Source organism: Colletes latitarsis, chromosome 10 (assembly GCF_051014445.1).
Source record: "Colletes latitarsis isolate SP2378_abdomen chromosome 10, iyColLati1, whole genome shotgun sequence".
Classification (NCBI taxonomy): Eukaryota; Metazoa; Arthropoda; class Insecta; order Hymenoptera; family Colletidae; genus Colletes; species Colletes latitarsis.
This window is the reverse complement of record NC_135143.1, coordinates 17,339,401-17,353,002: the sequence shown is the minus strand read 5'-3', so window position 1 is coordinate 17,353,002 and position 13,602 is coordinate 17,339,401. Positions and strand designations below refer to the sequence as shown.

The 13,602-nt window shown below is 43.5% G+C and overlaps 2 protein-coding genes across 2 annotated transcripts; both read left to right on the top strand.

The window, feature by feature from the left end:
• Positions 1 to 813: 813 nt before the first annotated feature.
• Positions 814 to 3,329, top strand: Osi14 (DUF1676 domain-containing protein Osi14). The gene is made up of 3 exons (XM_076775247.1): positions 814 to 1,036; positions 1,748 to 1,933; positions 2,941 to 3,329. The coding sequence occupies exons 1-3, from the start codon at positions 814 to 816 to the stop codon at positions 3,327 to 3,329; spliced, it is 798 nt and encodes a 265-aa protein (XP_076631362.1).
• A 2,558-nt stretch (positions 3,330 to 5,887) lies between these two features.
• Positions 5,888 to 8,896, top strand: Osi15 (DUF1676 domain-containing protein Osi15). The gene is made up of 2 exons (XM_076773724.1): positions 5,888 to 6,245; positions 8,562 to 8,896. The coding sequence occupies exons 1-2, from the start codon at positions 5,888 to 5,890 to the stop codon at positions 8,894 to 8,896; spliced, it is 693 nt and encodes a 230-aa protein (XP_076629839.1).
• Positions 8,897 to 13,602: the final 4,706 nt, after the last annotated feature.

The window sequence follows — 13,602 nt, the reverse complement described above, 5'->3', positions numbered from 1 at the left end:
TAATTGAGCAAATATGTTCTATAAAAATAAACGATGAAAAGGTTTTCGACCGCCAACACGCAATTCTCTTGAGATTCCAGATAAATGCAAAATTTTATTACAATTTCCTTAATATTAATTTAAATATTTCCTATATTAATCCAGTGATCCACGTATTGAGCAAACAAAACAAGAAAAGTGTTCTCTACGAAATTTGCGAAGGAAATAATTAACAAACTCGAATCCTCGTGGAGTTACAATGACAATTGAATTTCTCTTCCGCTCCAAAACAACTTTCTTCCAAATTTAATTCACGCATGCTGCATATAATGCCTCTCGAACGGCTTTTACGTCTCCCATAATCTCGCCCCCCTCTCATCTATCGTCTCGAACGCATCGACCTCGAGATGCACCTAAGTCCCAGACAGTTCCTGACTAGGTTTCCCCTACTGACCCAAATCCCGGGGACCTACGCGGACCACCAATATCAGGGATCGCCTGGACTAAGGTCCGCCCAGCTACGACACCTTCGTCGACTCACGAAAGAGTCGGTCGGCCGTTTGTTTAAAAAATTATCGAAGAAAGTTCCGGTCTGCTGGAAGGTGGGCAACGCGACGATGACGGTCGACGTGCCTTTGGCCGTTTGTCGTCGTCATACGCGTCATCGAACGGAGTGGGGATATTGGGGAGGATCCCCTGCCGGTGCACACCTATAAAGATAGACGGTACGGAAGGTCAGATCACACTTTGCCCCGAAAATTTTCCGAGCAACGTACTCCTCAGTCTACGACGCGTGTTCTTTCGTTGTGCCTGTTCGAGAGGATACTTGGGACCATGAACAAGTTAGTGATTTTGGGATTTCTGGCGGCGTCCGCGATGGCTGTGCCCGCACCAGAATTTAACCACGCGCAGACGAATAGGGATCTCGATTGCCTCGAGCAAGAGAACGCGCTGTTCAGCTGCATCTTCGTGAAGACGGTCAGCACCTTGGACAGGGCTGCCAGGTCCAACGACATCGACATCGTCGACGGCGTGAAGTTCGTGCGGGATACGCCGAGTGAGTCTTACACAGGGATCTCGAATCGATACTTGCATGAAGACATTCCGAAGTGTCGTCGATTTCTATGAGATTTGACACTGTGATAAAAATATTTCATGGTTTCTTTAACTCCATCCGCGTGACAGAGTTCTGAAATAATACTACACTTCAGAGATAGATTCTACACGAAAGAACCAGTAACTAAAGTTTATATATTTATGTGCCCTATTCGACCACATTTTCAAGTTATAACGAATCTCTTCTTGAGAATATTCTACCTATTTACCTTCACAATAGGTATTCAAAGGAACCTTCTTGCAACTAAACATAAGACTGGAAATGCCCTACAATTGGCATGTCTTACCCTCTCTATATGTCGAGGTATTATTTATAATGATAACCCCATACTCGTGGTTCGTACCTGCTATTTATTGACTAGACAAAGTTTCTGACACATAGTGCTCTAACGTTCGCAGGAAATATTTACAGAATTAAAATACTAGGCTCTGTTCGTAAATAGTTGAGTGAAATCGGTCCAACTATCTTCATCTTTCAAAAGAATTATTCCAACACAGAATTCGCTATAACTTGAAAATGGCGTCGAATAGAACATATGTTTTTTTGTATCGATCGAAGAAGTTCTCATTGTTGCACAGTCTGTAATCTTTTTTCCCCCCTTTCTGTCGAAGGAAGAACACGGTTTTGAAAGTGTACCATTATTAATTACAGTGGAACGCAGCGGCAAAGATCTGAGGACCGAGATGGACATGATGAACGAGCTGCCGAACGATACGTCCGATAGAGCAATGAAGCTGATCAGCATGCTGTATGAGTCTGCAATGTCCTTCATGAAGTCCCACAGCTTGAAGTTGAGCATGCCCGAGGACGGATCGATTTCCCGCGCTCTCAGCGAAGGTAACTTTCCATCTTCCGCTATGATAGAGCCTGGTTACGCAATGCTTCCCTCCCTTGGACGATACTTCGACTCATCCAACGTCACAGATCCGCGGCGTCATCGAATAAACCGAGCCTTTCACCTTCGTGATATCTATACTCGTCGCCGGGGCAACCTGTTCCGGATAAACTCGTTCCTCGCGAGCCTACCGATTTTCCCTTTCCTTCTGAAACCCTGCTCCGCGATACGAAAAAGGACGCTGGTCCTGTTCCCTGACTCTAGGCGACTCGTGCAAATACTCTTTCGAGTGTTTGCGTTCGAACGTTTGCCGAGATCTTGACATTCTTCGGACTTCGGTTCTCGCGAAATACACTTCGGGAATTCTTCGTTGCTTCGAGAAAATTTAGGATTGGTACTTGGTAGATTTCTATCCCTCGTCGATGGTTTTCAGAGATCCGTTAAAAGGATATTGACGAGAGACTTGAGAAAAATGTGTCATTTACCCAGAATTAACCCCTTGACTTACGATTTAATTCCAAGTAATTTTTCAAATATATACTATTTAATTTTGTTTAAATTTGTTCGTACAAGGAGCGGTCACGAAAAAAAATAGATTTGTTTTGTGGAAATGACGAGTGAGTGGCTTAAATTGTGAAACTTGACATCAAGAAATTATGACGAGTCAGACACGTTATTGTATGGCAAGGGGTTAATTTCTTGGACAACACACTTATCTAAGCGACTTTCTGTTCTTGATCTTCGCAACGCGATCATAAACCTCTTTACTCTAAGCAGATTCAAATATTCATTACTTAAGAACTTTCTAAACGTACGCGAGTGACTTAGTCTTTTCTTCGTCTGCACATTGTCAAATACTCTGTAGTCGAACTCCGGATCTTTGCTTTCACAGTAACAAACATCCAAACGATAATGCAAAGTTCTAACTATTTAGGAGTTTGACAGAAGATTAATCCCATTTCTGATCAACTCGAAACCCAAATTTATCATTTCAACGTCTGGTTTCCAGGTCGTGGTAAGATCAAGAAGATGATCCTGCCCCTGATCGCCGTAGTGGGACTGAAGCTCTTTGCTCTGGTGCCCATCCTCCTCGGAGGTTTAAGCCTCCTGGTGTTGAAGGCTCTGTTTGTTGGCAAAATGGCGCTCCTATTGGCCGGTGTGTTGGGTTTCCAAAGGCTGTTCGGCAGCAACGGCTCTGGACCCGGTGGTTTCTTCAGCAAGAACGCCCAACCGACACCCGCGTGGCTGGACAATACTGGCCAAGCCTGGTCAGCCGGTTCAGCAGCCGGAGTTCAATCTCAAGGCTACTATAAACGAAGCTTCGACATCGACGATGGAAAGGACGCCCAGTCGATGGCGTACTCTGCTCAGGCACCGAGCATGAACGAAGCCCATTAGGGCAATATCGACTCCACGATCGGTGGCAACAGTATCTACCTTGGAGGCCATAATTCGAGCCTGGCTTGTCCCTGAGGACTGCTGGGCTCACAATCGACTGCTAGATTAGTAATTTATACAGCACGTAAATTATTTGGTACTCTTCTGTATTAATAAATTATTTCTATTAAGAATGTCTTGGATTTTTCCTTTTCCACGCAATATCCGTAATATACAATAGAGTGAAAGATGCACTCATGCAAAATGAAGTATTTATATTATTCAGTTTATTCTGCGTACGTTTTGTACATGTTTTTCATACTAGCAGGTGTTAATAATATGTAAAGTTGGTGGTAATTATTGATAATGTGCTGAGGTAAACACAGGGTGGATTAGGTGGATAATTGAGTCTAAGTTTTGAGTATTTTGATACTGGGAGGATCATGATTTAGACGAACAGTTAATCTGTTGAATTTTAACGAAGTAATTATTAGCGAACAAATTCGATCTTCAATGGCTGACACTGTAAGCAAATGTGGTACTACCTTTGCAGAGGGCCTAAAGAATAACCAAGTAGCCATCGAAAGTGGGCCATGTTGCAAATACTTATTCACGAGGAAGACAACTGAGACTATAAACATGTCCCTAGGAATAAGAATGTTGGTGTAACCAATTTGATCTTCAATCTGGAATAGTATGAAACACCTTGACTTTGTCTTTCTGGAAACCCCTAAAGAGTACCCAAATGGTAGCTATTAGAAGACTTTCATATTGTTGGATCTCGACAAACAATTCCAAAATGAAAATTGCACGCTCATAAAATTATAAAAAAAAAAACTAGAATCAAAATTTTAATCTACAAAAATACAAATATGAAGATTAAGAAAACAGTGTACAGTGTACAGTGTAACTTCGTCATAGCGGTGTCAATCGTCGAAAGCAGCGTCGATTTCTAATTTGAAGAAATTATTTATGCACGGTTCGGGCCGGCAAGGCCTCGGTGCATAGAAAACACGTCGTACGTGATTAGTTTCAACGGGCGTGAAATATCGACATCTTTATCGCGCCGCGCAGCGACGATCGCCGAGGCTCATATGCGATTCCGATCGGTCCGCGGGCATACCAAAGCTTCGTTCTCGCTTCCACCGGCGGCGCTGTACTCTCTTTTCCCGGTGTTCTCCTTCCTTGTCTTCCATCATGCACACCGTTCCATTTCTTTCGTTCTCGCTCGCAGAAAGATTCGGGCCACGTCGATTTTGCATGCCGCTACGCCCCATACGACGACCAATGAAACCTAATTTTTTACCATAATCTCTTTATGGCGAGGCACCTGTTTGCTTCAAAGAAAAATCAAATCTTTTTTCACGTTGCATGTTTTGATACTTCGAGGTTTTCAAATTTCATGCTCGACAAGATGAAGTTGTCGAAAGACTCACAGATTCGAATGGAACGAAATCTTTTTAAATTGATAGAACCAAGATTTTTAGACCTTCACTCAATTTTAACAGAAAATAATTTGATATCTTACGCTGCTGTTATGTGTTACGTCTACTAAAGGGTGTCATTCAGTTAATACCATATGGTTCCAACCATTTAACGAAAAAAGACCTTGTAATATAAAAGCAGAGCAAAGCTAAATTTAGTAAATCCCTCTGGAAGAACATCAGTCACAACTAGTTTAAAGACTACTAAGTAACAATCTGGCTCGAATTAAATTTCCATTAGGAACTTATTGGCAATTGTCCGGCGACATTCACCTTCGTAGGATGGACAATGAAACGCGTGGACGTCGATTGTCGTGGTTTGAACGCGATGAATTTTGTGGAGACACGGCATTCTGCACACGACAAAGAACCATTGTACCTGTCGAACGGATTCCACCCTTTATGCTTTCTTCTGTAGCATGAGATCCCATTGTGTGTCCATGCGCGACACTGTTTCACGTTCTTAGTCACGGTTTATCGCTTTCTAGTCGCCTCTGATGGACTGGTTTTGTTTTCCAATTTGGACGAAGATGAAATTCGATCGAACGACAGATCCATAGCTTCCGATTATCGCGATCATTTATTATTACCATTTATAATACTCTATAAAGTTCTTCATCGACTTTTCGTTCTAATGGACGCTCCCCGGTCGAATCTAAAACGTTTACTACTCCGCACGTGACGCAATAACGAATCACGCGTATAATTTTAAATAAATTAAGAACCCATAGGGGACCACGAACATAATAGTGCCACTGACGTTTCGATCCGCGAGAGGTGCGATTCCGTCGACTATTTTTATCTTCCTCGCAAACGATGCTTTTAACGAAGGAACTGTGGATCGCTCGAAAGTGATCACGGGTAAAAGGAAAATTAGTTTCTATCGACAGACGCTACGTCACGAGACCATTGGCGTGCATGCCACGGGGAGAGACGTTGGAATTAAAATTCTCGACACCACGGTCCTTGCACGTCGCTTGCCAAATGGTTCAATCTGGCCCCACCATCGATCGCGGGCCGACGTATAAAAGAAAAATAGCCCCTGGGGGCAAACAGTCAAAATCAGAGCCTCGACCTCGCGATAGCAATACGATAATGCACGGGAAACTGCTGATCCTTTTGGCGCTGACGGCGTACGTCGTCGCTGAGGATGTCACGGTTACGGGAACCACGGAGACCAAGTTGATCAAATCGATGGACGAGCTGAACCAAAGGAACAGTATTGGGATCTACGGGGACATGGTCACCCTGGAGAAGGTGGAGGTGAACGAGGACCGTGAAACTAGACCCAGCGAAGACCCTCTCGTGAACAGGATCGAGAAATTTCTGAGGACTCGCAAGATTCAGATACATTTCCCCAGCGATGGATCCGCTGCTGACGTTTTTGGCCGCGCTCTGGGCCAAAAGGACGTCGGGGTAGAACTTAGGGCACTGACAACCGGGGCTTCAGAAGGTGAGGTTACGTTCGAGGAATCATTTTCTATTTTGCGTAAAGAAAAGCTGGGAAGAATTTATGGATTTTGATAGAATTACGAGATTATGTGTGCAACAGAATTCTGAATTAGAGTTTTTCATTGCTTGGTAAGAAAATTCTGATCTCGTAGAGAGTTTAGTTAGATCTCTATTGCATAATGCAACCGATCAGTTCAATTTTATGGAACCCTTCTTAAGAATTAACGATTATGTCATAAATATGTAATTAAATGATAACGACATTTTTTAATCTACAAAAATTAACTTGTAACCCATTGGAAAGGAAATATTGTAAAAGTGTAACTTGGCACGATTTCCTATTTAAAAAGACGAATGTTGTGCCAACGTTTCCTAGAGGGCGATATCGTCCACTTCAAGAATTGTTGACTTGGATATTGATGCTACAGAGATGTAACAAACATTTAGAATCTCTACAGAAATCTCTTAAATCTGTATATTGGTCGCAAGAAATCTACAGAGATAGAGAAAGGATATATTTGAAAATACTGCTAAAATTACAAGAAAAAATAGGTATAAAATATAATAGTTAAACGATCTTTTTCCTGTGAAACTCAGTAACAATCCAATGTATGAATTACACATTTTCGCAAAGACGTCAAAATAATGGAAGACAAGCATACCAAAGACCTCAAAAGATAATTAAAACCCATGACTTAGTAATCAAGACAATTTTACCAATAAATCTGTCCAATTTGTACTCTTTAAACCCAATTAAACTCTAAGGCATAAATTCTGTTGATTGCACTATTAATAACCATGAAAAAAAATTAAATCAACGGGTATTAAACGGTCATAAATAACAGGACAAATTGGTTTGGAATCGCAGTTTACGGTTCAGAAGTACATTTTATGCATCCCAAGCCGTTCGTTTCGATCTACAATATTCGATGAGAGTCCATGAAGTACCAGTATCAATAAAAAAAAATTCAGCATTCCACGGAATTTCATGAGATACTGAATCGACATTAAAAACGTAAATATCTCCTGAAAATTCTTCGGTTTCTACGCATAATCCACGAAGCCCTCGAGATCTCGTTGGCGCCACAGTCACGCGAACTTGGACACCGCGATCTCCCTTGTGAATGGACCGCGCGTCAATCGCGATCTTATAGCAGTTCGCCTTTCGAAAGTGTCTCCAATAAGGTGGAAGTAAGTCACTGCGGTAAACGACGATTGGCCGGAAAGTGGTACTTCCGGTGGCGCGGTTTCCGATTGGTTGCGCCCACCGCTTCTCCCGTTCCTCTTTCGTCGACCCGTTTTCACGCGGCTAAATTACCTTCGGACTTTTTCGCGTTCTCCCGACGAATCTGGACGCTTCACCGTCGGCGTCTCGACGAGAGGCGACGCTAAACCGTGAAGAAGGACGCGAAGAGGGGGAGAAAGTAGCGTGTCTCGAGCATAGAAAGCCGCGAAGACGCGTCCCACTTCCTCTGCATCCGCATGAACAACGACTGATGCAGGGAAGAAGTGGGCCACTATCGGGATTCCGGGTTTCTGGGACGGCCGTAGAGAGAACACGTCGAACGAGGACCTTGAACGAGAGTGCCACATGTCGAAGAAAGTAGACTCGCCGATAAGTGGCCATTAGACGCTCCTAGAAACCCCTACTCCCGCCAAAACCGTTCGCCCAACGACGAATTTCACTTAATCCCACCGAATCCCTCGAGCGTGGGCCGTGTTTGTTTTCCCCGAACAGGACACGGTTCATCGAATAGGGGAAAAAGTTCACGATCCGTCGCGATTAATCACTGGGAACCACACCGACGCTCAAAAGCTTGAAGCAGACTATATAGCATTTTTTAGTATTCGAGATTTTATGAAGGGTAAGTCTTAAAAAATACAAACCTTCTTTGAAAAGTTAAAAACAAAGTTCTTCAGTGCTCCAACTTATGCTCAAAATCCTATAGTTCGATACAAATTAATACAGTTATCTTGAGAAATCGATAATTATACGCATGAAAGGTGCAAGTTCTGGTTATTGCCTTATCATACCATCGGTAACAATAACAGTTTACGATTGAAAATTGCTATGGAGAGAAGTTTCCAACGGTTTACACGACCGACCGCACAGTTCTTTAACTGAGCAACGTAGAAGGGTTACACTAACGCCCTCTGCGAATCGATACATCGCCCGCCATTTGAAATATATAAAGTACTTTCCGTTTTCCAAAATTATTTCGATAGTATTAATTTGTAAGGATACGATTTTTAATCTTCGGAAAAGGGGATTTGTTTATAGAGATTTTTGACCCCCGATATTTCCCTTTCGTTCCAGCCCGTACTAAGTTGAAGAAGATCCTGCTACCGCTCCTGCTGGCCCTGAAGCTAAAGGCCATAATCGTCCTTCCAATCGTGATTACTCTGATAGGCCTGATAGGCATCAAGGGACTAGGAGCCGGCTTGATGTCCCTTCTTCTATCGGGAGCAGTGGCCCTCAAGGCTCTCCTGACGCCACCGCCATCTTACCCTGCCAGGGTGTCTTATGGAATAGTGAAACCCGAGATCCATCACGAGCAATGGCACAGGTCGCAGGAAGAGATCAATCAACCTTACAGGGGTTGGGCTCCCGAGCTCGGTTCGGACCAATACCCCTATCAAGAACTACCTTGATCCATTCTTCGTCATTCTTCATCCCCTCATCCCTTCATTTTATTTATTGAACCCTCTGTTATATAATCGCTGTATTAAATAAAAACATCGTGCAGCCTCTTTTTTAATTTAGCGTTTTCATTCGCACACCCAAAACCCTTCAATGATTTAGGAATAACTTACGAAGACACTGTTTTGGGCTATACTTTTGGGGCCCTCTGGGATTGGACATGATCTTTTTTTGGTATCACCTGGTTCAAAATTAAAAGACTAAACCACGCTCTTCTGTGCTCACAGTGTTCACTAGATCGCCCATTTTATACTTCTAAAGCACGTGCAAAACACATATGCAGAATGTATTTCATAAATTGATACAGTAATTTTTCACCACTTTCCCCTCCACCGATGGTCAGACATAATTAAACAAATAATTCGAAATCTATAATCACGCGGGTAAGCAGGTTACCCGCGAAGGAGAAGGCTAACGACCTAAATAGAAGGCGACGCGGGAGAGAATGCAGCTGCAGGTGGGAGACCGTCGAACAGGTGGGGGAGTAGGAAGAGGAAGGAAAACTGGGTCACTGTTACGAGAAAGGTGGGGAACCCGACCGTGGCCCCGATTGGCCGTTCCTCTTTCCCCCTCCTCGGTGAATCCTCCGGATCAAGGTCAGTGGGTCGTTGCCTCCACGTGGACCCCCACCATTCTTCGCAGCCCACCACGCGCGATCGCCGGGTCCCCGGGAGTAGGGGAGTAACGGGATCGGTTGTGATCGCGTTGGGCCCATGGAGAGGGCTGGAGAGGGCAGAAACCTCGGGTATATACGGCCCCGTCGAGAGGACAGCACCGTCAAGAGCTCCGCGACTCCGGAGAACGCTCGTTCAGCTCAAGATGCATGTCGGGTCCTTTGAGATTCGAATCCCCTTTAGAACCCCCTGAGGACTTTTTGGACGAGTTTTTTCCTTCGAGCATCCGTCCCACTTCTTTTTTAGGGCGTGAAGAATTGGGTAAACGTTAGGAGCCTGGACTCTTTGGAAACGCTTTCTTTTAGGGGTATGGGACGAAGTTTTTGGACTCAGTCTGAGTGATAAACTTTCGAAATTGTGTCTAATAAAACATGTAGAGCTACAAAAAATATTTTACAAATCTATTACTTTTACTATTAATTGCAACTTTCTAAAACCACTGCTAATTTCTAATTACATGACTCAAGTATTTTATAAATCCACAAGTAAGGAACATCTTTTAACAGTTTTAATTACAATCATTTGATATCCAAGTCCTTTCTCCAGACATTTGAGGTACTTAAAACACGTTTGGGTAGTACTAGGGAACAATACCGAATCGACTGGTCCCTTTGTTCATCGAATCGTACAAGAATTCGATGCCTGACCCTAAAAAGAATGCGAAAGTACGAACGCGCACGGTGCATTTTGAGCACGTAACGGATGCTCGTTCTCGAATGAACGAGGTCTCTGTCCAAGTGGCCAGACTTTTTTCTCGTTCCGCCGGACCCACGCCTCGATACCGCGAGTGCGTTCGCACAGAACGGCCCGCGATGCGTCGCGGAAATATTAGACGCGTAAACCGACCGAACGCACACGACCATGAACTCATAGATATCCGAGAATCGATTCCATCATGTGAACGCGTTTCAGAGTCCTGTTTTTTAGGCGCATTAACACACTGGCTGATTTAACGGAACGTTTTCCGGAGATAGAAAATACTATTGCCACGCAAAAACTATCGTTGCGCTTATGTGTACGTTCTTCGTATTAATTTCTGGAGCACAAGAGAAGATGTACTGATCTTTCTAGGGTGTGGAAGACAGGAATCGATTCTTAAAAATTTGCATTGGGGGCACGAAAACTCAGAAATTTAATTTAGAGCAAATTTTGTTGAGGGTATTTTTGTTGGAAATTCAATACTAAGCGAGATATAGCACATAATGTGGGTGGGGGGGGGGGGGGGGGGAGCCAAAACTACCCTTGATGAATTCTGATTTAATTTGGTTGATTGTGGTCTATTTTGTCATATTATAAGTTAGTCTTGAATAAAGAATAGAGAAAAAATTATTTTATAAATATTTCTTATGATTCTTACACACGTCTAATTATTGATCGTCATAGACAACAGAAAGTCCGCCTGGAATTTCACGTCTCAAGAGCGCAGTAGAACGAGTCGTTATGGTCAGACGCTCGGGCCGCCCTTCGTTCTTAACTACTGCGGAAAGCTGTACAAGTCGCTCCAGATTTACGTTCACGAATCTAACGAAATCCGTCGTTTCGTCCATAATATAAATATTAATAATATTATACATTATTTTGTGGAATAATATTATATATATTTTTCTATTACTTCGTAATATTACCGAGTTCGTCGACATCTAATAACAGTTTGCAAATTTACAAACGACCAATGATATGTACGATAATTTTTAAAATATCAGTATCAATTAATTTATCAAAACAACCATTGAATTGGTGTTCCATCGGTGGACAATCTCTCTCCAGAGTGGAGACGATGGACATTCGAGCAGCTTTCCGAATCGCGTATCGCTGACCATCTGTTCCGTTCGTGAAACGATCGACGCGTTTTCTTCGATCTTTTGCGACGAAGGGGCGGGAGGGGGCAACTCTCGCAAATCGATCGACGGGCCGCAACTTTCTCAGAGCGTGTCAATTTTCGAGCGAAAATGGGCTAACCGTCGAGCTCGATGCAGAACGCTCGAACGCCTAATGCCCGTACAATTACGTTCGCCGTTTCGAATGTGTAATACGACGGTGGATCCGCGAACGATCGAGAGCAAAAATCGACGAAAAAAGGCGACTGGCCCGGAACGCGAGCTGGCCTGATTGCGGCACAGACAGGGACAGTCGCGTAAAATCGGAGGTAGCGGCTCAATGGAAGCCACTTCCGTCGACTCGTCGTTTTTCTGGTTTCCGTGTTAGTTTCTACGAAGCTGAAAGCCCCGCCGCGGTTAACCTGGATACCGGGTGAATCGATTAGGACTTCCACGCGCGCGAATCGACGCGTTTATGCTCCTTATCCTACAATTTTATTTTTATTCCATTCTACATACCTTTGAAACCTTTACTGCCAAAGGATTTCTCTCAATACGAAATCATTTAGGAGTCTTTGCGCTACTTAAATTCACCCCTTTGTCGAATCGTGAGCATCTATGGATGTTATTAATGACTCTAATGTCCAAAGTGCCAACATCTGCTAGAAGAGAATCATTATACGTAGATTAAGGTATACTATTAAGTATCTACGCTCGATTTTCACGCTATATCCGTGTTTAATCCCACACGAATTCTATATACAACGAATTGGTGATCAGAAGCATGGCGACGGAACGTGACGAGAACGACGCGGAGGACGCAAACGTGAAAATGCAAAAACGTTGCTCCCCCAGGGCGATTGTCGGAGAAACGTCGACAGACGAATTAAGGACACTTATGAAATTGCAAATCGGCCGGGAAACGGTCCCGTGGTATGTTTTAATTTTCGCTTTCGCAGCCTTGGAAAGCGGAGTTGACGTTGCCGAGTCATTGACGTTCCGCGTCGCGCGGAATCGCGTCGCCATTGACGGAGGATCAACCGCAAAATTCGTCCGCGCCGGATACGCTCAGCCGAGTTACGTGCTCCATACGCTCGGAGGATAGTAATAGTATACTCGAAACAGTTATGGGGAATGAGAGGAACACCCATTCACGTTTCACTTGCGGCACGATTCGACTATTGTCGATCCGGCGACGATTGGAAAGGCGTGCCTCGATTATCGACGCATTATTCAAACGAATCGAATGCATTCTCTGTTATCTACGCCACAACTGGATCGGAAAGATTACATTTCTGCAAGCCTTTCGTCGCACAAATTGAAATTTGAATCGGTCCTTTCAAGAACCTTGTCTCAAGATCAACTTACATTGACTCTCTACGATCGTAATCAACTGGAAAAGATTTGTACAAATGGCATATCAAAGAAGAAGGCCTTGCGGTTCAAGAAAGGCTGTTTGCAAATTTTAGTCGACCGACGAACTCTGGTGGCTAGCGTCAGAACCCGTGATATGCAGTACTTACTCGTTGAGAGCTCGATTTTGTGTACCTCTTACACGCTAAGAACTCGTTCATTAGATTGCACAGTTATTTGACTGAACTTAATCAATGCACTTTTACTGAACAACTAACACGTTAAAATGTAATACTCTTAAATTTATGCACCTAAATAAAAATCAAAGGGAAAGAATAATCAATTTTTCGACAGAAACTAATAAAAATATATCTCTGATCAGCAGTGATTCAAAATTTTCTGGATAATTAAATATTTCACCATAGAAAAATTGTATAAAATTAATAACATACTCAGTGTTTCTATAAATTGTAACTATATACTCTCAGATTGAGCTTACGTTTAGTAACAAATTTAGAAAAATAAATAAATGTGTTTGCTTTGGAGGGGGGCTCCAAGAACGTCGACAGCGGCCCTGGGAATGATCGCTTATGTGTCTCGGAGCGAGTGGCCGACTCTGCGCCGGATAGCCTTGCGAAACAGGAGCAGCTCACCAGAGATCGTACGATTATTAACGAAAGGAAGGCGTTGCGGTAAAAGGAAGTAACAAGTCGCGAAATAGATGCCTCGAGAAGAAGGCTAATCCGCTCTTTTCCGACACACCTGCTGGCCGAGCATGCGAGCGCATCGTCTCGGCCGCGCGAAATACCGCGC